The sequence below is a fragment of the Sciurus carolinensis genome, chromosome 4 (genome assembly GCF_902686445.1).
Source record: "Sciurus carolinensis chromosome 4, mSciCar1.2, whole genome shotgun sequence".
NCBI classification, from domain to species: domain Eukaryota; kingdom Metazoa; phylum Chordata; class Mammalia; order Rodentia; family Sciuridae; genus Sciurus; species Sciurus carolinensis.
In genome coordinates this window covers 157,475,762-157,502,846 of record NC_062216.1, presented here as the reverse complement: position 1 = coordinate 157,502,846, position 27,085 = coordinate 157,475,762, and the positions used below count along the sequence as shown (strand labels likewise).

General features: G+C 36.0%; 1 protein-coding gene across 5 annotated transcripts in view; it reads right to left on the bottom strand.

Annotated features, from left to right (window-relative positions):
• The window catches only part of Mybpc1 (myosin binding protein C1), an 82,720-nt gene extending 77,480 nt beyond the window's left edge, over positions 1-5,240 (bottom strand). For all 5 annotated transcript variants that reach the window (XM_047551251.1, XM_047551247.1, XM_047551250.1 and 2 more), the window contains exon 1: positions 5,106-5,240. In XM_047551251.1, the coding sequence (XP_047407207.1) occupies positions 5,106-5,130 (25 nt within the window). In that variant the 5' untranslated portion in view covers positions 5,131-5,240. The remainder of the gene's footprint in view (positions 1-5,105) is intronic.
• Positions 5,241-27,085: the final 21,845 nt, after the last annotated feature.

Here is a 27,085-nt window from a genome sequence, read left to right as displayed (position 1 = left end):
TCTTCAGCCTGGCTGGTTCATTCCAACATGAATGTTGGGAGAATTAGACTTTGAAATTGTTAAGAATAAGGAACCACTATGAATGGCATGTGTCAACAAGCTAAAAGAAAATGTTTCAAGGCCATGTCTAATGGCCAAAATGAATGAGCCACTGAGATAATAAAGGATCACAAGTGCTTCACTTTTTCCCTTTCTCTTGGGTCCCTCAGACCAGCTGGTGGGCCTGACCTCTGCCTTTGATCACGTCACCAACTCTCTTACCCTTGACTTCACTGCCGTTTTAAAGACCTGGGAACAGGAGGTAGACTTTAGACTTACTGAATGAGAAGCAAGGATTCAAACTTGTTTTTCCACAGTTTTTTTTAAGCGATATATTTAGGGCGCTTCAGAGGAAAGAATTGGCCAGTCCTTTATTTATCTTCCTAACAGGTGCAGTATGAACAGTCATAAAAGCAGGCTACTGAAAAGAAAGTTTCTGCCAAGTATTAAGCCCCTTCAGGGTGCATTTGCCGAAGAGTATTCCTTCTTAACAACAGAGAGATGAAATCCATGCCATGAATCTGCAGTGCGGCAAGGCAGTTTTTCTTTGTGGGGGAGGGGTCAGGAAATTACATTGTGGTATTCATTCATATAACTTCTTTATTCCTCATCCAAGTCTTGAATTTGGCCTAAGTGAACCATTCCAAGTTTGGAGGAAAGGAGTTGCCCTTGAGAAAATTCCTCCACCCTTGTTCTTTCTTTTTATTTCCTATATATGATTAACTGTTGCTCGATTCGAGGTAAAGGTAATATTCTTTATATATCATGACTTTTCAAAGACAAATTATTTTGCTGTTTGAAATAACCCCATCTAGTCTCATGCAGGTGGAAACTGAAGGTCAAAGAGTAAGTAAATTTGAGAGGGAAGGCTTCCTATCACCAGGGTTCCTTTTCTGACGATGACTAAGCCCTGTGCCATGCTTGCAAATAGGGGAGAGGTGATGGATGCTGCTGTACCTTCTGATGCGTTTTGGACTCAGCAGAAATTCAAAATGTGATGAAAACTCTAGGGAGTAATAAAAAAAAAGACGTAGAAAGGGAAAAACTTCTCTGGACTGAAAATATGCACACACACACACACACACACACACCATTGTCCATTACCAAGTTCCCACCTATTCAAGATCGATAGAATAGATACTGTATGCTGACACAAAAAAAGATCTGTAAGCTCAACACCAAGTCTTTGACTTCTACACTTGCAGGATGACTCCTTAAAATGACAATCATAAATGAACTTGTGTTTTGCCCTATGTCTGAGTTTTCAAGAAGGGAATCTCACATAGAAGATGAGAAAACAAATGAATCTCCCAAGGTGTTCTGAATGGCACACTAGTGCTAAGGAGGAACTATGGCTTTCTTCCAACAAGTACATAAAATAAAAGGAAACTGGATACATCACATAACCAAAAGCAAAATTCATGTTAAGGTCTCAACTCTGTGTTTTAGAAGAGAATTTTCTGGATTCTGCGGAATCTTAACAGTTAACAACTATCTCAGGAGGATAAGGAACCAGGCTTATGGTTGTAATCATTTCATACTGCAGAGATAAAATTTTAGGAAATCATTTTTATAGGTTGAAAAGTCATAGTCTTTTTAAACTAGTAGAGATTCTACCCCCAAAAGAAAGGCAATTGCAATTTTCTATTTCTATGTTGATAAAATTTCTTTTTGACTGGGAAAGAGACATTTCCAATGAAAGGTGAATTCTTTACAAGTATAACCCAGGGAAATTAACTGTGATGGCCTTCAGATACCATCTCATGTGCATCTCTGAAATCCCAGCAACTAGCATACAAGAAGTGTTCAATTAATAGATGACACATAAATGACACATTATCTGCAAGTTAATGTGGGAAAGTCACACAAATCTGAACCCTCCTTCTGTATCTCCTCTCAGCATTTTATTAGAATGAATAAACCCAATTTGTCCTATTGTACCGGATATGGAACACCTATAAAAACCTAAATATAGTATGAATATGTAATATATGTATATAAGAATACAATAATATATAATTATAATAGTAACTATAGTAATGTAATATGGAATAATATACAATAATATATTATTGTAATAGTATTAATATAATATGTAAACTCTAGATTATGATTTCCAATTTATTTTAATAAACCTGGGTTGATTTCATTGAAATACTCAAACAATTGAAAACTTGGGACTTAATTTGTTATTTTTTTTTTTAATTTTTGTTTTTCTTTTCTTTTTTTCTTATTACAGGCTGTATTTTGATTCATTGTACACCCCATTTGTGTACAATGATCAGGTTCTTCATGAATTCAAAGTGTAGGCAGGCCTTTTATGCATAATTGATAGTTCAAATAATACTGTTCTTCAAAGGAAACACACACAGTGGGTGTAGGACAATGGGAGGTAGGCTACTTCTTAAAAATAATACTCTCTGGACTTGGTGGTAGAGCACATGCCTAGCATGGGTAAGGCCCTGGGTTCAATTCTGAGCCCAAAGAGGAAAAATAATTCTTATTTTTCCAAAAAGGGTCACTCAGACATCTAGAATATTTTAAAGGATCTAAGTAAAGACTGTTGACCAATTACCTCTGATTGGTAGAAGACTTTAGTATCTCTATTAGACTTCCTCCTCAAAGTCCAAAGTTACACTCTCCTTCCTCCCCCTCAGAAGAACCAGATCTCCTAAGACCCAAGATGAGACCATCAGAATGGAGATGGTTGAGCAAGACAAGAAAACTCAGTCTCTTCTGAAGAACTGCCAGATTCTGCCAGATCCTAGGAGTGCCAAACCAGCCCTTATGTCCTATCAAGACTCCAGCAAGCGGCCATGTCCTTCCTGGGCACAGCTTTCCCAGCTGGGGAAGATGTGAGAAGACCTGTATGGACTGGAGGAACCTGCGGATGGTCTGAAATGACCATGAAGAATTGATTCCCTGGCATGTTTCAGTTTCCATTAGAAGGTACAACTACTCATGACCAAAACAGTTTGGCAATAGCCACACTCCTTCGTCTTCCGATATCAATGATAATAAAAGGTAATGATTTCAAGAAGAAAAACTCCTCAAAGTACAGTTCCTTTAAAAATCAGTTCTGCTGATAAGAGAACAATAACAACAAAAATCTCTGTACTTCCTCAATGGAATTTAAATATATCAGTAATCCCCCCCCCTCCTTTTTTTCTCCCACTTCCCACCATCCAAATTTAAACTAACCAAAGAATCCATGGGTATAAAATTACTGGCCTGGGTGTAGGGACTCCTACACAGCTTATCAACAGTGTTTTCATAGTGGAAGAAGGTCATAGAGACTTTAGTGTCTGTGCTGATTTATGAAAAAAGATACAGATATATATGTATATAAATGTCTAAAGTTAAATGTATATTTTCCTCTATGTAGCTCTAAAGTTTCATTTTCTGTAAAAGGAAAATCAATCCGATTGAGTTGTCAAAACACAAAACTTCATCTCGTCTAGCAGTCAGAATAACTTAATTAACTTTATAGGCTCTGCAGCCTGACTGACACCTTATTTATTAGTTTTTAGGCTTTTCTTGTCATTTTCAATTGGACTTTCAACAAATGTGAACTCATCCACTAAATTCAGGATGGTCAAAACAATATTCTGTCCTGAGTTAGGAAACATAGAATGCACTTCATCCAAGTAAACCTTGAAGAGGCAAGTCAAGTGACAGATCAACTAAAAAGGACACTTAATACACATGTAAATCATTTGCATTACAAATAAGACACTTTAGCAGGGGTTGGACTCACTGACTGATAGTCAGGATTAAGTTCCCATATTAATGCATGCATTTGGTGTGGTTATTTCGGGTGGAAGACTTCATCCATCAATGCCCTCCGCCACTAAGTAAGGCCAACCTGTAAACTGATCACCAGGGCCTGTCAGCACTGGTTACTTAATTACATAAAGAAAATATATTTAAAAGACTTTCGATAATATGGTTAGTATTTCAACTTTGGGTTTAACATGTAGCATCTTTCCCAAGTTTCTCCAAAAGAATGGTTGAAGGCCTTTTTAAGAATTAAAAATGAAAAAGCTAAATATTATTTTTATATTGCCTGCTAATCTGTGAGTGTGTGCATGCATTTTTATTTGCAGAAGTAAAAATGAGAGATTCAAGAAGTATAATGAAGACTGGCTTTAATGAATAAAATTTTAAAAGATATTTCCATTAAGAATTAAAGCCAATGTATTTGAGCCGTGGATGTTTTCATTAATTTTCATAATCACTAATTCCAGTTTATATTATTAATTAGTAGTTTTAAAATATTAATCTTCTTTATAGAAAAGAAAAACTTTCTTGGGGAAACATTTTTTTCTGATGAAAAAATGAAAAAACTTCTTGGGGAAATATTTTTATATTTCCAGTTTCATTATTTTAAAAGGTTACCTTTGAAATTATATATAATAAAACTCAGGAAGAACATAATCTGTGACATTCAAAGATTTTTTCTTTTCATTCAAGAATTTGCTAATGAAGTTCCAGAAAAACAAAGACAAATGGATAAAAGCAAAATTTTTTAAGCAAAAAATTTTGCTTTTATCCATCTATATTTTGAAGATCTTTCCACGAAAAAATAACAAGTCTGGAAATATGTTACAAATTCTTTTTTGAAGTCTTAGTCAAATTTATCAACTATTTGAAAAAGTCTTATAAGCCCTCACTCCAGCTTACTGCAAAAACATAGTAAAAAAATTGAGATCAAAGATAAGAAAATATGCTTAAAAATACAATATGCCCACCATAAGCAATTAACATCCTCAAATTGCAAAAACAACAATGAAAAGATTTTTTGCAAGTGAGTGATAAAAATTTCATTTGACCATTGTAGTCAATATTCCTTTACAAACTATCATTATGAGATATTTTTTCAATTCATTACATTCTCGCTGTATTTTCCTCTAATCTTTTGCCTGTACAAAATCTTATCCTTGCATCACAGTGATTCTATTATCTTACAGTCTATTTAAGAAATTGGATATTTGTTTGAAAATAGATACCCAAATAAACACGCTTCATTAAAAAGTACAACAAAAAGATTTATGGTTGAGTCTTACCCTCTTTCTTAGTGGGTTCTGGCATGGCCACAGATAAAATGTTATTCTCCAAAGAGTTTTTCCCCTTCCAGTACTAGTTGACAGAAACCCCAAGAGCAGACGGAGAGATGGTTCAGGTCAATGTGACAAGCAGTTGGGGAGAAATCCAGTGCTTTTATACTGCCTCTGGACATCAATCACGTTAGCACCTCCCTTCTTCAGCACAAGGATGCTGGAACTTGACAGCTACGGGGACCTTTCTCACATCTGTTGTCTGCACTCTGCTCTCTCGCCTACTGGAAGGAATCTCCTGTCCATCTCATGTGGCTGATGAGAACACCTCTAACTTTCTAAATTCAGCCGCAGCCTCGTGTTCTTTCTTGCTCTTCTCTTGCCATCTGACAGATGCATGTGCCTATTCAGGAGCGAAAAAAGTTTGTTGGTTGGTAAAAAAATAAATTAAAATCATGATATGCTAATCCAATCACTAGCTTAATTTTCACTAAGATCAGAAAGAAAACTTTATTCAGATAATTTTATGCTCTCATTAGCTTGTCATTTTCATTAATTCTCAATTTTGGGGGTTTAAAATTTTCTCTTTTCTTACTTTTCCTTTATAGAAATTTTTATTGATAGCTAATATTTCATTCATAATAGTATGATTCAGCTCAACATATGTGTACACGAACATAACACAATTTGGTCAATTTCCCTTTTAAATTTTCATATTTTATTGATGTTTCAAAACTAATTTGCCAAGTCAAATTTCTAAGTTGAATATCTTGTTTTATTTTATTTGCCAAGAATAGCAAAGGTTTCTATTGAGGAATACATAGCATTTACCACTTTTCCAGGAAACATTATCTTTTAAAATTATAGGGCATATAAAAGGATGAAGCAATGATATATGCTATAACATGAATGATGCTTATGCTCAGTGAAAGAAGTTAGACCCAAAAAAAGAGACTGCGAAGTAACATTCTATCTCCTCTTCACTTCTACTTATACAAAATATCTAGGATAGATAAATTCATAGAGTCGAAAACTAGCTTAGTGGATGCTATGGACTGGGGGAAATAGAATTAGGTGTGACTGCTTGTGGGTACAGGATTTCTTCTGGTAATGATGAAAAATGTTCTGGAATTAGATAGTGGTGATGGTGGTACAAGTTTGTGAATTTATCAAAAACCACTCAATTATACACTTAAAAATATGTGGGACATGGGCAAAGAAATTCAGACAGACAAGTAGCCATTGTTTTGATTCAGGATGGCAAATGTCATGCAAATCTCACTTAAGATAATTTGTAGAAGGTATCAGATGTGGTCAAGTTCTCCAGAAACTCTCATGGAACTGATAGAAAACTACCAGAGGATCAAACTGAAAAAGACTACTTACTTTCTTTGTTCACATGCATGACACCTCAGAGACAAGTACTAAAATTGGTTTATATGAAAACCACCCATGTGCCTCTATTGGCATGCGTGTTCAATGTAATTTTGAAGAGACTGATTGATTTGTCCTGAACCAGCCACACTGTCTCGTTTAATTTCCCTTGTGGCTGAGAGCACAGCTGGTCAGATTTAGCTCTACCAAACCCTGTGCCAAGCTAACTTTTCATATAAGGATGGAAACTTGACTTAGAACTCAATAGCATCATGCTTTAGCTATGTGGGGAGAGGAGGAAGCAGGCCAGTTAAGACCGTCAGTGAACATCATCTATAAAACACATCCTGTCCATACTCCTGAACACATGGTTCGCTTTTAAGACAGATTTCTTTGATCTTAAATGCTAAACAGATCATGTCAACCAGAAGACAACAAATTCTGCAATACAAAGTTATATGTAAGAAAGAAAAAAAAAGCATAAGAAAGAGAGAAATAAAAACTTTCTTGAGTCCTTTAGGAGTCAATTAGCAGATGAAATAACTTAGAGACCCAGGATCAGAAGTCCGAACCTTGGGTTGTATTTCTGGACCTATCATTAACTCACTGAGTTACTCTGAAAGAGTCAGGCAGACTTTCTGGGCCTCAGTTTCCTCTCTTGTATAATGAGGGGGTTAAAAAGTCACCACCGAGAGCCTTTTGGCTTTAGCATTGTGATGCTGTAAGGAAGGCCCTAAAAAAGAATGACTGTTTCAGTATTCCCAGCTCACTGAACACCGCATATGAAATGGATGGAGGGGAAGAGTATCACATTGCAGAAGAATGTTTATAGTAAGGGGCAGATTTCACACATACCACAAAAGAGGTGCCATGCCATCTTTGGCTTCTGCAGAACCCCATGGGTTTTTAATACACCGATCATTTTACTGAAGTGAATGAACATATGCCAGGAAATATTGACACCCATGGAGAAAGTATTTTATGACCTGGGAATACTTGGTAATAAAAGATTTGATTATTTTAAAAGAAAGCTGGACAAATTCTAGGAGAAGCAGTTATACAGCATATCAGATGATTAAAGTAAAATTAGAATAAGAAGTAAATTAGGAAAACAAGTAGATATGAGTATTTACACTCGGGAAGGGGGAAAATGGTCAACAAGTCTCTTTTCTTCTTTTCCTTTGGTTAAATTCTTCATTGGAGTTTTCCTTTTGTGTTACTGTTGAGGTTTGACTGATTGTAACACAAACACACAAAATAACAGTTGACTCAAGATAGAAATCTTGCTCGTATAAAGCAAATCTAAAGGCACTAGTTCAGGGTCATCAGGAATTCAAGATTCTTTTCTTGCTCTCTAATCCTCTAGGTGACCTTGTGGTCTAAAATGACTTTTAACTGGGTACAGGGGTGTGGCACACCTGTAGTCCCAGCTACTCAGGAGGCTAAGGCAGGAGAATCACTTGAGGCCAGGAGTTTGAGGCTAGCCTGGGCAATACAGTAAGACCCCACATCAAAAAATTAATTAATAAATTGAAACAAATAAAATGGCCTCTAGTACACTAGCCATTATATTCCTATTTCAAATAGCAGAAAAGAAAAGAGGAAAAAAAGAACTCACTTTCTCCATTTTAAGGAGTCTTTCTTTTTCCTTCCTTCCTCCTTCTCTATCTCTTTCTTTTCTTTTCTTTTTTTCTTTTTTTTTTTTTTTTTTGTACTGGGAATAGAATGCAGGGACACTACCACTGAGCTACATCCCCAACCCTTTTTAATTTTTCTTTAGAGACAAGGTCTTGCTAAGTTATCAAGACTGGCCTTGAACTTGTGATCCTCTTTTCTCAGTCTTCCAAATCACTGGGATCATAGGCATGTGCAATTGTTCTCAGTTTAAAGAGCTTTCTTTGAACCATATAATACACTTATACATTCCATGGACCAGACTTAATTACATGGCTATGTCTGGCTACAAAAGAATTGGGAAATGTAATTTGTCATTGTAAGTGGTAATAGCTCAGCTAGAAATTGAGGTTCTGTTACTAAGGAGGATGGGTGTTGAATAGGTGATTGTCACTCTCAGTCACAAATCTCAAAATAAAAGTAATAATGTTTTCTGCATCAACCCAAAGAGAGTAGAGTAGAAATAATAAGCCAATAATCTCTCCCTCTCCCCAAGGTCATCTTGATTCCAAGGTATGAAATGTGATCTAACTTTCCTTGTATTCATAAAAATACACACAGACAACTTTTATATGTAGGAAGTTCTTCATCTGCTTTTTGAGAAAGGGATCCCACTATTTACATCACTCTTCAACTTGTTATTTTCATTTAACCTGTCATAGACATCCCACCATATATACATACTTAAGTATAAAACTTAGTCTTTTTAATGGCTAAATAATTGTTCATGGTATAGATTGCCATAGTGTGTCATATAGTCTTGATTGTCACCCTTTTGATGGACATTAAGATTGTTTTCAGTGTTTACCTTCAAGATTAAGGCTGCAGTCAATGTCATGGTAAAATAACAGGACTGGCATTGACAGGTGTAAAATAACAGGAAAAATACAGGAAGGGAAGAATCAACCACTTTCAACCCCCTCATCCACACGATATAGAAACATGCATTGTAGAAGGACTCAAGTTTTAAATTTTAAAAATAAATCAATAGAAAATACTTGAAGAAAATTTATGATAGTATTTGAACCCTGGTGAAGAGACTTTTTAAAAAAGTAATATAGAAAATACAGACGCCATGGAGGAAGAGATGACATATTTGAATAAACGAAAATTTAAAGATTCTGATCTAACAAAGGACATCACAAAATAAAAATGTTCAAAAAATAAAAAGGAGTTATTTGAAGCATATAGACAGGGTCAACATCACCAAAAATAAAATGTTCCTCAACTTAGGATGGGGTTACCTTCTGTTAAGCCTGTTTTAAGTTGAAAAAGTCTTCAAGTGAAAATGGATTTAATGCACCTCACCAGTAGAGCATCATAGCTTAGCCACACAGCACAGGTAGAGTGTCTTCTGTGCCCACGTGAAGTCATGGGATTGATTGGGAGTTGTGGCTCCCTGCCACTGCCCAGCATCACTCACTGTCTGTCCGTAGCCCAGGAGATCAAAATTCAAAATTTGAAGTATTGGTTTCTATTGAATGCAACCTGCATTTGCACCATCATAAAATTGAATGTAAGAACCATAAGTCAGGACTATCTGTAAAGGATTTGAAAAAAGAACTCACAGAAGCAAAACCTTTTGGGAAAACGAAAACTTAAACATTGAGTAAGTGTTTTGCACCCATTAAGTTGACAACTTTAGGGTAATTTTTAAATGATTACATCCGGGGTATGAAAAAGCAGGTGGTCCTGTGCACTGCTGTTGTACTGTTGGATGAGCAACCTTTGAGGACAGTAATTCAGCAAAAATATTCTAAGATTTAAACTATGTATGTGCACCAGCAAACTCACTTTAAAGAACCTATCATACTAATTTAAGTATATAAAATTATAGTCTGTTTTCTCTTTGAAATTAATTTTTATCAAGGCAAAATTCACATAACATAAAATTAACCATTTAGAAATTAAACATTCAGTAGTATTTAGTACATTAAGAATGTTGTGGGCTGAGGCTACAGCTCAGTTGGTAGAATGCTTGCCTCCCAGACACAAGGCCCTGGGTTCAATCCCCAGCACCGCAAGGAAAAAAAAAAAAAAAAAGAGAATGTTGTATAATCATTACCTCCATTTACTGTCAAAACATTTTCACAGAACCTATTAAGTCCTTAACCACACCCACCTTTTTACCCAGAACCTGGCTTCTACCAATATGTTTTGTGCTTCTGTGGATTTACCTACTTCAAATATTTCATATACATGGAATCATCCAATATACAACCTTTTGGGTATGGCTTGTTTTTACTTAACATGCTGTTTTTGAGGTTCATTCACAGCGTGGTAGGTATACCTTTATGACTGAATAATATTCTTTTGTATGGATATGCCACAATTTATCCTTTTCTCATTGATGGACATTTGGGTTGTTTCCATCTTTTGTGACTGGTACTAGGAACATAGGTGTATGTTTATTTGTTTGAGTACCTGATTTCAGTTCTTTTGGATACATGCCTAGAAATAGGACTGTATCATATGGCAATTCTATGTTTAACTTTTAAAAAGAAAATATTTTTGGTACCAGAGATTGAACCCAGGGCACTCAACTACTGAGTCACATTCCCAGCCCTTTTTATTTATTATTTTGAGACAGTCTCTCGAGGTTACCTAGGGCCTCACTAAGTTGCCGAGGCTGCCTTTGAACTTGCCATCCTCTTGCCTCAGCCTCCTGAGTCACTGGAATTACAGGTGTGTGCCATCGTGCCCAGCTATGTTTATCTTTTTTGAGGAACCACCAAACTGTTGTCCACAGGAGCTACACCATTTACAGTCTCACCAACAATGTGCAAAGGTTTTAATTTCTCCATATTCTTGCCAACACTTGTTATCTTGCCAACACTACCTTTTTTTTTTTTTTTAATTATAGCCATCCTAGAGGATGTGGGATTGTATTTATCATTTCGATTTGCATTTCTCTAATGACTAATGATGTTGAGCTCTTTCTATGTGCTCATCAACCATTTGTATATTTTCTTTTTGGTACTGGGGATTGAACCTGAGACACTTAACCACTGAGCCACATCCCCAGATCTTTTCATTTTTATTTTTTTAAATTTTGAGACAGGGTCTTATTAAGTTGTTTAGGGTCTCACTAAATTGCTGAGGCTGTCTTTGAACTTGGGATCCTCCTGCCTCAGCCTTCCCACTTGCTGGGATTACAGGCACGCATCACCATGCCCAGTCATTTGCATATTTTCTTAAAATAAATTTCAAGCCCTACGTCCATTTAAGAAAAAATTGGGTTATTTGTGTTTTTGTTGTAGAGTTGTAAGAATTCTTTATATATTCTGCATACTAGACCCACTTTAGATATATGATTTACAAAGGTTTTCTCCCATTCTTTAGATTGCCTTTTCACTTTCTTGATAATGTCATTTGATGCTTAATTTTTTAAAATTTTGATGAACTCTAATTTATCTATTTTTCCTTTTCTTGCTCATACTTCAAGTGTCATAGCTAAGAATTCATTGCCAAATCGAAGATCCTGAAGAGTTGCTGTGTTTTCTGCTGAAATTTTAGATTTTAGGTTGTTGATATACTTTGAGTTTGTTTTTTTGTATATGCATGAGGTTGGGTTTCAAATTAATTCTTTTGCATGTGGATATCCAGTTGTCCCAGTGCCATTTGTTGATTAAGTGTTCTTGGCATCCTAGTTGAAGATCAGTCAGTCATAGATGTGGCTAGGTTTATTTCAGGTCTCTCAATTCTCTTCCATTGATCCATATGTAAATCCTTATGCCAGTACCACATTGTTGTGATTACTGTAGCTTTGTAATATGTGTTGGAATTTGGAAGTGTGAGTCCTCTGTCTTTGTTCATCTCTCATTGTTTTGGCTATTCAGAGTCCCTTGAAATTCCATATGAATTTGAGGATCAGTTTTCCTATTTCTTCAACAAGGGCACTCAAATTTTTATAAAGATTGTACTGAATCTGAAGACGGTTTTGGGGAGTATCCATCTTAATAATAAGTCTTCCAACCTGTGGACGTTAGATGTTTTTCCATTTATTTAGGTCTTGTTAATTTCCTTCAGCAACATTTTATAGGTATTAGTGTCCAAGTCTTTGATCTCCTCAGTCCTAGCTATTTTATTCTTTTGGATGCTATTGTAATTGGAATTATTCTCCTAATTTCTTTATTGAATTGTTCCTTGATGGTGTATTCAAATGCAATTGATTTTTGTGTGTTTATCTTTCATCTTGTAACTTTGCTGAATTTGTTCATTTGCTCAGTTTTTATTGTGTTCCTTCATATTTTTTTAAAAACATGATTAAGTATTTTGAATATAAAGATGGTTTTATTTCATCCTTTCCAATTCACATGACTTTTATTTCATTTTCTTGCCTAATTGTTCTTACTAGAACTCATAATGTTGAATAGTAGTTAATATTCCCTGATTTGAAGGAATGTGTTTCATCTTTCACCATTGAGTATGATATTAGCTATGAGTTTTTCATGAATGCCTTTTATCATGTTCAGGAAGTTCCTTTTTATTTCTAGTTTCTGAGGTTTTTTTTTTTTTTTAATCATGAAAGGGTGTTTGGATTCTGTCAAATGTATTTCATATATTGCTTGAGATGACTGCGTGGGCTTTTTCTCTTCTTTCTTTTATTGTGGTATTAACGTTGATTAGTTTTCTTATGTTGAGCCACCCTTGCACTGCTGGGATACAATCCATTTAATGTGTCATTGGATTCAGTTTGCTGGTATTTTGTTGAGGAACTTTGCATCTATATTTGTAAGGAGCCTGGTCTGTAATTCTTTTCTTGCAGTATCTTTATTTGGCTTTGGTATCGGTATAATACCAGCCTCATAAAACCAGTCAGGAAGTGTTCACTCCTGAGGGGTTGGTGCTTATTTCTGAGAAGGGCTGATGTTAGTTTTTCTTTAAATGTTTAGTCAAATTCACTAGTGAAATTATCTGGTTCTGGATTTGTCTTTTTTAGGAATTTTTTGATGATTGATTGATTCAATTTCTTTACATATTATGAGTCTGTTCAGATTATATATTTATTCTTGCATCTATTTTGGTATTTTGAATATTTCTAGAAATTTGTAACTTTCACCTATCCAATTTGGCATACAGTTGTTCATTGCAGTCTCTTGTTATCCTTTTGATTTCTGTAATGGAATTAGTAATTTTCTGATTTTAGTTATTTGTACCTTTTTCTTTCATTTCTTGTCAGCCTAGCTAAAGGTTTTTCAATTTTTTAAAAATCTTTTTCAAAGAACCAACTTTGGTTTCACTGACTATATTGTTTTTCTATTCTCTATTTCATTTATCTCTGCCCCAATCTTTATTTTTTCTTTCTTTTTCTGCTAGCTTTACATCTATTTTCTTATTCTTTTTGAAGCTCCTTAAGGTGTACAGTCAGGTTTTTAACTTGAGATCTTTCTTCATTTTTACTGTAGGTGTTTATTGCCATAATTCTCCCTTGGCACTGCTTCCACTGTATCTCATAAATTTTGGTATATTGTGTTTTTTTATTTCATTCATATCATAATTTTTTTATTTCTTTAGCCTTTGGGTTGTTTAAGAGTGTACTGTTTATACTTATTTATGAATTTTCTAGTTTTTCTTCTTAATTTCTAGCATAATTCCATTTTAATCAGAGAATGTATGAATAATTAAAAATTTTAGAAACATATCAAGACTTGTTTTCTGACCTATCTTATGGTTCACCCTGAAGAGTGTTCACTGTGCACTTGGGAAGGATGTATATTGTGCTGGTGTTGAGTGGAGTAGAGTGTTCTGTATAAGTCTGTATATTCTAGTGTTGCTCCGGTCCTCTATCTCCTTCCTTCTCTTCTGTCTGGATGTTTTATTCATTATTGAAAGTGGAATGTTGAAATCCTCAACATCATAGAACAGTCTGTTTCTCCTTTCAATGTTTGCTTCATGTATATTGGAGCTCTGTTGTTTGGTGTATTTGTTTGCAATTGTCATAGTTTTATTAATACATAATGCTTTTCATCTCTTGAAAGAATTTTTGAAATAAAATCTATTTTCTTTGGAATTGATGCTGAACTCTATTCCTTTCTGACCTCAAATAATATTCAAGCATCAATAATTAAACTGGGGAAAATAATTTTCCACATAATAAATACATTTACAATAAAATTTTTCATACTTAATGGCCACTTGTCATTTAATATTATCTTCCATGTTGCTTTAATCAATTCTGTACAGATAGTACTCAATCATAACTTAATCCTCAATAGATTTTATTATCTTAAAACGTTGTAGGTGCAGGAAAAAATTTTTTAAAAATGTTCAGTTTATGTATTATTGCTATTATTATTATTATTGGCACAGTAGATTGAACCCAGGAGTGTTTTATTACTGAGTTACATTCCCAGCCCCCTTTAAAACTTTTTTATTTTGAGACAGGGTTTTACCAAGTTGCTTAGGGACTTACTAATTTACTGAGGCTGCCCTGGAACCTGTGATCCTCCTACCTCAACCTCCTGAGTCACTGGGATTACAGGCATGTACCACTGCACTTGGCAGTTTATGTATCTTTTGAGTAAAACATATAAGGAGACGTTTTTCTTCAGTTTTAAGAAATATATATATATATATATATACATATATATATTTAATGGAAATAGAAAATTATGAGGTAAGTAGAATAAAATATTTATTCAGGAAGAGAAAAAGAAAATATTAAATTTCCAGTGGTTAAAGAACTTATGTATATATATTTAATATTTTATTCCATGGGAGAATATTTAAAGTAGATATAGTTTTCTTTTTAATGTCAACTTTTATAGAATGCTAGAATTTGTAGTCTTTGAAACTATTTAAACTTATGATAGAAAAAATTGAATATCAATTTGAAAATGTGTGAAAATGGCCCAAGAAAAAAATATTTTAAACGTGTTATTAGTCAGTTGGGGATGCCATAACAAAATATCATAGTCTGGATTGCTTAACCCAAAAAAATTCATTTTCCACAGTTCAGGAGACCAGAAGTCTGAGATTAGGGTGCCAGGACAATCAAGTTCTGGGGAGGCCCTTCTTCCTCGCTTGCGGATGCTGGTCTTTCTCTGTGTCCTTACATGGTGGGGAGAGACACACAGCTCACTCTTTGATGTCTCTCCTTATGAGAGCATTAATGCCATTATAACACCCTCATGATCTCTTGTGAACCTAATTACCTCTCACGAGCCTCATCTCCAAATGCCATCACACTAGGGGTGAGGGCTTCCGCATATGAAGTTGCAAAGGATACAATTTAGTCCTTAGTAGAAGATACGAGAACAAATTAGCTTAAGACCTCTGCTTAGATGACCCATTTTGGAAGAGGAAGAAACCAAGAGGAAGGGGCTGATAGATCTAAGTATCAGGAAAGAGACCCTGCCTCTCCCCTCCTTTTCTTTCTTTTTTTCCCACATCTTCTCCAGCATGTATTTCTTTTTTCTTTTTTTTTTTTTATTGTAAACAAATGGGATACATGTTGTTTCCCTGTTTGTACATGGAGTAAAGGCATACCATTTGTGCAATCATAAATTTACATAGGGTAATGTTGTTTGATTCATTCTGTTATTTTTTCCTCCCCCCACCCCTCTTTTCCCTCTATACAGTCCTTCCTTTCTCCATTCTTGTCCCCCTCCCTAACCCTAACCCTAACCCTAACACTAACCCTTCCCACCCCCCATTATGTGTCATCATCCGCTTATCAGTGAGATCATTCGTCCCTTGGTTTTTTGAGATTGGCTTATCTAACTTAGCATGATATTCTCCAATTTCATCCATTTGCCTGCAAATGCCATAATTTTATCATTCTTTATGGCTGAGTAATATTCCATTGTGTATATATACCACAGTTTCTTTATCCATTCCTCCTTTTCTTTCTTTTGCCTGGACACTTTGGGGAGTTTTACCCAAGTTTCAGGTCCCAGCCATCTGCTGTCTCCCTTGATGAGCTAACGCCCTCTCACATTCTCAGTTATGGCCACGTGATGACTCCTAGGAACCACCTCTGACCTTAATCCTGAGCCTCCACTTCTGGACCTGAATATTCTATATATTGATTATTTAAAATTTAATCTGTAAGAGATCAAAATAATTACTAAAATTGTCATATTACCTTCTAGAGTTTTCTATGAATATTTTGTGAGGATTTTTCAGTTTTAACTAAGTCATGAATATCAGAGATCTAGGATCCAAAATGAAAGTCAAAATCCAGAAGAGAGCAAGTTACCAAGTAATTTAAAATTTGAAGGATGACTCCACGAAATTGTTACTAACTGTCTTAGGTCTAGCAGTTCTCCTGCCACATACTGCCTGATTGCCTGATTCTGTGTGAAACAGGAAAAAAACAAGAGGTATATGTGGTAAAGTTTTGATGAATTAGTAAAATTTTAGCAGAGTTGTGCTAAGTAATGTTCCAGTGAATTCTCGCTCTCTGAGTGTTTGTGTGTGTGTGTGCTTGTGTGTGTGTGTGAGAGAGAGAAATTCATTCTATGTAACTTATAGCTACCAAGACAGTGATGTTTCTTCTACATTAAAAATTATAATGTAAATTCATAATATAATATAAATTCATATTATGAATAATTCTTTAAATCCAGCACTTCTCTGAATAGATGGTATTAAATTTGAAGATATTCGTTCAAAGACTTTATGGAAATCCATTTCATTTAAAAAAAAAATTAACTTTCTTGCACAAAATGTTCCCAGGCTTATACTTGAGATGAAAAAGAAAGAAAACTGCCTTCTTGAAATTCCTGAGTGTGACTTTGAGTTTTATTTCACACCAAGTACAAGTTCATACTGGAAGGCTTGCAGGCTATCAATAGAACTCTGCTCACCCGCCTTATTTTAAAGCTGAAGCATGTTAAGCCCTCTAAGCCTCTCCTCATAAGACATACCCTTCATCTCCCAAATTAGTCCTGGTGCCTTCACTGGATCCCTTCCAAGACTCAGATGTTCTTTTAAGCTTCATGTCCTACCACACACTATGCAGTAAGGCTACAAGTAGTGATAGTTCCTGTGCCTTAAAATCCCCTTTAATTTATGAACCTAGCAAGTTTCAACTTCTATAGTTTCTGTTCCCTACTTAAATGCCTATTGGAAAAATACAAAATATTTCTTAATTCTGTAAAATATAGATTGTGTTAAAATAAATTTGTTCATGATAAGAATCAAACCAAGAAGAGAATAAATGAAAGCCTCAGAGTCAAAGTACAGTGTAATCAGAGGCCCCTGACCTTGACCATGATTTCCCACCTGCGAGTCTTTGCTCCTTCCAGGAGACAGCCATTCACCCTCCCATCACAGTGAATCCCAAGCTGACCCGTCTTGAAGAATAAATCATAATTGCCTTGTATGGTAATGGCAGTCTTATCTACCTGCTGTTGTCCTTTTTATGTGTTTTCCTTATTGGTTACGCCAGAGATCTCAACCTGGCAGCCTATGGACCAAACCCAGCTTGCAAATAAGGTTCATTTAGCCCACATGCTTGTTTCATATACAAAATTCAAAAATCACATAAGATAGGAATTTCTGCTTTCCAGTTCATAGCATATAGTAAACGGTAATTTGCAGATGAAAAAAAAAACATATATGAGCTAGTTGACAGGCAAGTCTTTGTTTTAAGTGACTTTGAGGTTATATTATTTAGACCCAATAATTCCTCCCACTTTTTTCAGAATCTATCAGTGAGCATCTACTCACCTTCTGTTGACAGTTTGGAGATATAAAACCAGCAAGTCCAGCATTGCCACTCCCATGGGAGACTTTTTGAGGTGACAAGAGATAAGCACATGAAATGATTACAATTATAACTTCAAGGCAGGACATCGAAATGTTTGAGAACTGAGACTCTGGAGTCAGACAGAGTGGGTTTATAACTTGGCTGCACACTTAGGCTCTTGTGCTGTTGGGTAAATATTTAATTTCTCTGAGCCTTAGTTTCTTCGTCCTTTGCTGACCCCCTTCTGAGATCCAGATTGGGACAATCATCATATCAGCCCCATGGAGAGGAGGGAGGATTAACTGAGCTAACACTTGGAGAGTTCTGACACAGTGTCTGAACCTGGTAAGTCTTCTACAGATGGAAAGGGTTATTATTTGCATCTTAAATGACCAGAATCTTCTAGGATACACACAGGAGCCTCTATCTAATCAGTACACAAACCTCACCGTACTCTATTGGCATGCAGTCTGTATCATGAAGCAATTTGCTCTATTCTACTAAAAATGGCTCCTTCATATTCAGAGTTTATTCCATGTGTAACTGCTGACTCTGCGTGGGTGTGACAGAAAAGATCAGTTTGTCACCAGGAGTCCTTTTGCACCATGGACATGTAAAGGCCAGCCCTTGGGCTGCAGCTGCAGCTGCTATTTGTAGCCTATGTGATGAGATTCTGGGGCTCTGATTTATTTTCTCCCCTGTGCCTTTGTTTGAAAAGACCCTAGTCCTGCTCAGCTGCCCTGGTCATTGCTGCTGTCCCATAGTGCCCTCATTTTGCCTCTGTGGGAGGAGATGTACTTCTTCCCTCAGTTCTCCTGGAAAACTCGGGAAAATCATCATGAGCATTTAGTAAACATTCACAGTGTGTCCTGGGAAGCCTGCTAAGCATTTTTCATATGTTATCTCATGTAACACTCATAAAACACTATGAGATGGGCACCATGGTTATCTCATTTTAAGATGAGGAAATTGAGGCACAAGGAGATTAAATGATCTCCAAAGCTCACCATCAGAGGTGGAGCCAGTATTTGAAAATAGATATGTTTTCCAGAACCCATGGTTTTAACACGACAAAAGAAGGCATCTTTCCTTTTAGACCCTCTCCCATAGATTTTCGAAGTAACTGCCTGCAACCCTACTTTAAAGACTCGATATCATATTTGAGATAAGGGATGAAAATGTACTTACCAATTAGTAAAGTCTATAATGGGTTTTAATTAATTAACTAATTAATTAATGTACTTATTTATTTTTTGGTACTGGACACGGAACCTGGAGTGCTTAGCCACTGGGTCACATCTCCAGTCCATTTAATTTTTTATTTTGAGACAGGTTCTTACTGAGTTGCTTGGGTCCTCGTTAAATTCCCGAGGCTGGCTTTGAACTCTTGATACTCCTGCCTCAGCCTCCAATGTCACTGGGATTACAGGAGTGTCCACGGTGCCCAGCTATAATGGGTTTTCAAACTGCATATTTGTTGACTTATTGCTTATGATAGGGAAGGGTACATAAGTAAGAGTCTTAGTGTCTTAAATTTCAAGGATGTATCAATAGAATAATTTCATGAGTTAGGACCACAGGTAAAACAAAGTCATAGGTATCATTTTATTTTCTTAAAAGTTAATATTGTCCTGTTTCCATCAAGCAAAATAGAGAAGTGTTTTCCTATCTTAAAACCCCATCAAGTCGGGCAAAGGGGCTCATGCCTGCAATTTCAGTGGTTTGGGAGGCTGAGGCAGGAGAATCAGTTCAAAGACAGCCTCAGCAACTTAGTGAGGACCTAAACAACTTAGTGAGACCCTGTCTCTAAATCAAAAAACATATAAAAAGGGCTGGGGATGTGACTCAGTGGTTAAGCACTCAGTGCCATAAAAATAATAATAATAATCAAGCTCAAGGTCTTTCCCGTTAAGTGGAAAAAACATTTATGGACTTTCAAGTCCTGCCAAGTCTGAAAGTCTTTGGTATAAAGGAGAAAACTATGTGCATCTCTTAAGAACTGAAGAAACTAAAAATTCAAACAAATGACGAGCCTGGTTTAGAGTTGTTCTGGAGTTGCAAACGGTTGAGAACAGAGAATTGGCAGATGCAAAATAGAGGACACGCTTTCAAGCTTCAAAGCCCCAAACACATTGGTGATAAAAAGGAGCTCAGCATAACAGTGGAGTAGAGAGAACCGCTAAAAAACTCTGGAGCTCCAGGTCTCAAGTCCAGACAAAAACCTCTAGTCACAAATGACTTTCATTAATTGAGGTGGTGTCTATCTTTTCTGTGAGAGACCAACTTTAATTAACTAGTATAATAATCATCTTCAGTAAGTGAGCCTGAATTTAAAAAAAAAAAAACTCCAGAAAATTTTAGAACTAAGTGTAGAAAAGTTTTACAGAATCAGAACCAATGTATTAATATTTTTGTATTAATATTTGGCATTTACTGTGTCATTTAAGGAATTGTCTTGTAATTCTAATTTAAAATGTGAAATTGGGTAATTAATTTAAACTTGTGGTTTTATGATGAAAACTGAGTTTATGTATGGTATTTGCACATTTCAGAGAATTTTATTTTATACACACACACACACACACAAGTTGTACAAATATTTAAAAATTTAGGGGAGGGGTGGGGGGGAAGGGAAAAAAATAATGAATCAAACATCATTGCCCTATGTAAACGTATGATTACACAAATGGTATGCCTTGACTCCATGTACAAATAGAGAAACAACATGTATCCCATTTGTATACAATAATAATAATAAAAAAAAGAATTTAGTGTGCACATGGGAGTATGTAACAATGAATCCCACTATTATGTATAATTATATTGCACCAACTTAAAAAATCCCCCCAAATAAATAAATATTTAGGGAGTTATTTGTCATAAAAGTAAAATATTTTAAAAGAAAACAAAATATAAGAAATTAATAATCTCTAGCCTATTAGAGTGATATGCTGTTTTAGAAAGATAATTTATCTTTATAAGTTAAGTTTGTAAATAGAATAACATAATAATGATATCTCCTTCAAAGTGATGGCTAAATCTTGCCATAAGTAAATATATAGATTACCTTTGTAAACTGAATTTAAAGACTTTAAAAAAATGGGGTTTGTGAATGTGTAGCTATAATAAACCTAATACAAATAATTGATTCCAAGGAAAACTTGTGAATCATCATTGTTGCATATGGAAGCCTCCATTGCACTCCAAATTTTCCCTTCATAGAAGGCATCACTTTCTTGTCATTTGATTCAAAATTAAGTTTTCCTGAGCAACCAAGATTTTATGAACAGTCCTTATAGAGGACCTCAATTCAACTTGTCTCAATACCCACTTTCTGACTACCTCCTCTTCCAATGTTATTCCTGAGTATTCAGCAGTAAAGAAGACCCAGTGTTGCCCGAAGAACCTATAGTTTGCTGGGAGACAGACAAGTAAAGAGCTCACCTGGTGGCAATTCGCCACATTATTACCCTCATGATGGTAGAAAGGGTTGAGCACCTTGTTCAATTGCAAGTAGAGAACTAGAGTTCATTGTTGCTGATGCCATTAGGCCATCGTTAGTGACGCCATGAAACTAATCAAGAAGCCAGATACAATTTCTTTTATTGATTGAAGAAGAGTACATTCCACTTGCATGAAAGATTTCTTAAAGCTAAAGTTGCATTACTCACACAGAATGGCCATGCTTGTTCCATCTTCCTTATCAACATTAACCTCACCTCCCGCCCAGTTGTCCAAGTCAGAGTTGACTCTCGTTGACTCCACCATCCTTCAAGCTCTACTAAACCTATTTATACCATAACACCATGGTCATTTCCCCTCTTGGGAACAAAGGGAAATTATAATTGCACATATAGACCAAGTCTCTAGTTACATTTATATCTTTGCTTGTGTGTGACTTGGTTCCTGGCATGTATTCCCATGCATATTCTCAACTAGAAGATCTACAGAATCACATCCCCAAAGTATTTTTCATAAATAACCTAAATCTCCAACAGCATTTTAAAAAATCCTCCAGTCTTCATCTCATCTTGGGTCCTCCACACAGGGTATCATTTATATCATTAGCATAGTCCAGTTGATCCCTTCTGACAACAGGAAGGAAAATTTTTCATATTTTAACCAGATACTTGGTTAAATTACTCAGGAAATATGAAATGTAAAATTTTGTTTTCTATTTAGACAGATGCTTTATAACCTGGTCATACATTCGAATCCCCTGGGGAACTTGAAAACCTTGGGGTTTCACTGCCTTGCCCAAGCCTACGTTCTGATTTAAAAGGGGTAGGGTGGTACACCAGCATATATATGTTATTAATGTTTTCTTGGGAGTCAGAAATGTGCACTCAGACTTTTAAGGACCCAGTGGCTGTAGATAATTGGTCCAGAGCAAGATTCCCACAGGGGTTGCTCATTTCACACAATGGCGGTCTTTCAGAATGGCTGCTGTTAGTAGTTTGCCCGTTTCACTCACTGAAGCTACAATTGCAGAAGACCTCTTCTGCACCGTGGCTGCTAATTGGTGCTTCAGTTTCTTTGTCAAGCAGCTAATGATCTATTAACTGTCACTAAATATAACAAGAGAACTGATGTGAAAGGAATTCTGTAATGAACAGTTTTGTGATTGTTTTTAAAAGCCAGATACTTAACTGAATAGAAAGTGTCATATTCTGTTAATAAGTCATATAAAATCAGTTTTCTTCCTGTTTTCTACCAAATTTATCATATATATTTCCTTTACAATCTTGAGTTAAGCTTAGATGGAATTTTGGTGCTTTACAGACATACTGAGATTTTTTTTTTAAATAGACAATGATGTTGCCAAAAAAGAAGAAAATGTGTCATCAAACACCTTAGGCCCAGGGATATGGTGTAGACCAACCATGGACTAGACTTCCGAAAACAGGAGCTAAAATATACTTCCTTCTCTAAAAAAGGAAAAAAGAAAATTCACCACTTATTATTATTATTATTTTTTGCCTGCAATATCAATATCATGAAATTTGGGGGGAGAGAGTCAACTTAATGATGTATTCAGCAAAATTAGGACAAAAGTATTTTTGTATTTAATAGTTCATATCATCTAATTATTTATGAAATACTCTACTACCAAGAGATCCTATTAAACTTACTGTGTGACTTTGAAAGGAAAGGAGAGGAAGAGATGAGGATTTGTACATTTTTAAAGGACTGTACTTCTGCAGGCTATGAACATGATAAACAGACCCTGTATGTCATTGGGCAAAATCTCCTTCTGAGAGCCCAAAGAAAAATTTTCATAGTGTGACACTTCAGTTAGCCAAGTATATCATAAATTGTTAGTTTTCTTAGTCAACCAAACCCCAAAAGCATATCTTTCTTATTTATTCTAAGAAAATTCAAGTATCGATTTTCTTTTGAGTTGTTCAAGACAGACAAGCACTCTGTTAGGTCATTTCCATATTGTAGAAAAGGCAAATCATAATTTTCTAATTCTTTCCCATATTTCCCTTGACGGTTTTATTCATGGTCATACTAATGTTTTTTGAAGGAAAAAAATTTACATTCACTGAACAAATTTTTTTAAGAAAATAAAAATATTGAGTTCTTGTGCTGAAATTTTCTGATTTTTTTTAAAGAAAATTGACCACAGGACATGGAGTGTTGCTTTAAAGCAAAATGATGTGTCATCACCTTTTTAAAAAGTTTGCTGTCCCTTCCTTCCTCCCCGACCATTTTAATGTATACATTTATAGGTTTCGTGAAATGGATATTTTGTGGATATTTATCTCATCAACTCTACATACTTAAGGGAGATTTATAGGAGAACATTTCCCTGAGCATAAGTGACTAAAATCACTCTTAACACTACCCCTTATGTCCCATTAACTCTGTGATCCTCTCCATAAACTGAGTAGATATGACCAATATACTCGTTTGATATTTTTGAAGAAAGAAAAAAGCAATTCTGTAGATCCACAAAACCAGTTTTTTAACCTCCAGAATGTCCCAGTTTCTAAAGAGAGAAAAGGAGACACTGGTCAAGAGGACTGTCTATGGGGGAAGATTCCTTGTCCCAAAATAAACTCTTCCTGCTCAAGTTAGAGCTTCAGGCTTAAAGTATCAACGTCCTGGAACCAGAACAATACAAACATGGGATAAGATTAATGAGACAGGAGCATTTGTACGTGATGTGGTCATCGCTCTATTGGTGTGGGCTCTGTGACACGCTGGGAATGCACTGAACTTAGGGGGAATTCTAATCAACCATAAAGGAAAGCTAGGTGCCATCTACTGGTGAAGAGACTGAAAATAAGTCATGCATTTCCATTTTCCCAACAAAACTCTTTTCGGACAACACATGATTTAGGAGCAGATTTTAAGGATAAACAAATCGTCATCCTGTGGTCAGGATGGAGTTGGAAAGGTTGTCTAGCCCTTTCCCCAGCCTGATTTAGAAATTTACATTTTCATTTCTGCAAAACGCTGTGCACACTGAGATAAAGACCACGTGAGAGAACTCACTGTGACGCTTTGCAATCACTAAGAAAACAAGCCTAGTGTTCAATAATGAGAATCTGATAAAATATTCCACATTAATTAATTATTATATATAGAGCACTGTGGTATACTCCTATAATCCTAGTGACTTGGGGAGACTAAGGCAGATGAATGGTAAGTTCTAGGTCAGCCTGTGTAACTTAGGGAGACCCTGTCTCAAAATTTAAAAAAAGAGTTGGGGTAGAGAGCCCCTAGGTTCAATCCCCAGTAGCAGAAAAAGAAAAGAAAAAGAAAGAAAGAAAAGAAGGATCCAAACATCTGAAATTCCATTATTCAAGAATTTAATGTTGTTGGTATGCCTTTCCATATCAATTTCACACTGTTTTATACATATATATTTTTATGTGCTACTTTTCTGTGTTGTTATAACTCTAGAAGTTTACCTAAAGATAAGACTTTTTCTGCATCTCCTATGCTGCATACACCTTGATGTAATTTAAAACAAAGCATATACAGCGCTACCTTCCCATCTCAACACTTTCCCTTCGTTAGCCTTGTTTCAATTTTGTTTACATGCTATCACCAAGGATAAAGCTCCAGCATCTCCAAAATAGAGACTAAGGAAACGATCAGATTTCTTTAATGCTCTGCCCAGCACAGTAACTTGGCTGATGGAATAAATACACGCTGAACAGTGGCGTCCACGGCCTCGTGAATAAAGGGCTGGTGGAAAACATCACAACTCTTGCAAAACCCAACAAATCACGACAGTAACATCCTTCGGTGAATGGAAGCCAAGTAGGAAGCTTGGAGGGAATGCAAGTGAAGAAGGCAAACATTCAGAAGAGAAGAGCTTGATTAAGTTGAGCTCATGTGCTTTTCTCTTTAACTAACAGAGAGACTCCTAGAGGATTTGGAAAAGCAAAAGAGGGGTGTATGCAACTCTGAGTGTTGATGGAAATTTTATTCAAGCGCATGGCCTGCCTAAGAAAGGAAGAGGGAACAATTGGGGCGACAATGATGACAGGTCCAGGACTTGGAAGTTTAACTATGTGCAGCTCTACTGTATTACACTCGGGTTATTTTGAGACTGTCACGAGAGCACTTGAACCCTAAACAAAGAACCTCTCCTCGCTTTATCCTACTGCACATGGAAGTAAAGTGGTTCAAGTGCCAGAATCTGATGCAACTATAAAACCCAACCCAGAAGCTCCGCTTTGCTTTCTCCTAAAAAGTAACAGCATTCCAAAACCTTAGCCCCATTTTCCCAGGGTGTATATAACAGTCAGCCTGAGGGAACATGGGTTCCCAGGACTGACGACATACAGAGTGGGTATTTGATTTACCTGGTGAAAGATACAGTAAGAAAATCTTAATAAATTTAGTCACACTTGGTTTTAGCCAACTCTGCCCTTTGGTTCTGATAGGAGTCGAATTTAGTAAAGGAAAAATAGTATCACCAAGAACACATGTCCCAAAGCCAGTGTTCCCTGCAAATAAGCAATTCTGGAATCTTTAAACCTTCAAGCCTTTCCTATGACAGATACAGAAGAATAAATTTAAAATTATAATAAAGAGGAAGGCACTTTTTAAAAAGAGAATAAATAAGCCATGTAATAGCTGGACAAACAACCTAATTATTTTGACAATATTAATATTCCTCTAAGTTCAACATAACTTGGTCTCCATTCTGGAAAACATCTCTGTGACAAATTAGGACATCGAACCCAAGCCCTGTCTTAGATTATCACCAGTTAACTGGAGTCTTTCTCCCTTTCCTTCCATTGCCTGAACTTGGCTAAGATCCCAAATGAATAAGGATCTTTCATCTCAGCAGCAGACATCCAGAGCAGTTATAAATATAGGCTCAAACTGCCTCACTCACGAGGTTAGGTTTTAGCTTCTGATATACGAAGTGCTAATGGTTTCAGTGAATACCTAGCCAAAAATCTGCAGTGTTCTCTTTGCATATAATTTATTACGATTGTATTATCTCAGCAACTAGTGACTCGGGTAAAATTTCTCCAGCCCCTTTGCTTCCCCCCCCCACACCATTCAGATTTAGTTATAATACTCAAGTTCCATGTCATCTAAAGGTTTGACAAAGCCATTCTCCACTCTCCACCTCAGGACCCATGGAATAATATTACTGGCACTGCAATTTATAGAGTACAACAACCCTGTATGTTAGATACTATTATCCTCATTTGACAGATGAAGAAACTCAGGAATAAAGGTTGAAATATTTTGCCCAAAGTCACATAGCTGGTAGGTGAGGGAGAAATTTGATTAGATTGTCAGGTTGTGTGCTTATATTCTGAAACTTGGAGAAAATATAAGCCAGCTGACACCCTGAGTCTCTCATCTTGTTTTTCCATCCCTTCAGTAAACTCGTTCATCGTGAGCAAAATCTGATAGTTTTGTTCCCGATTGGATTCTTCAATAATTCACATTCACACATGACCCTTAAAATGTAAGCAGTGACATCTCTGAAGATATCCAGTCTTATGCTCATGGATAGCCTCAGTTAGGCACTGCATATATGAATGACATTCAGTAAACACCAACATGGATATTTTAAGTTACAATCAGGTTCTTGGTGACCCTTCCTTCTCTGGTGAGTCCACCTGCTCTTCCTCCTTCCACGTGTCTTTCCACCCTTACGTGGTGTCTCCTCTTAAATTTGTCTCTGACATGTTCTTCCCTGTGGGTGCCAAACTTCCTTGGGATAGAACCAAAAGATGTCATGTGATAGTATCCACAA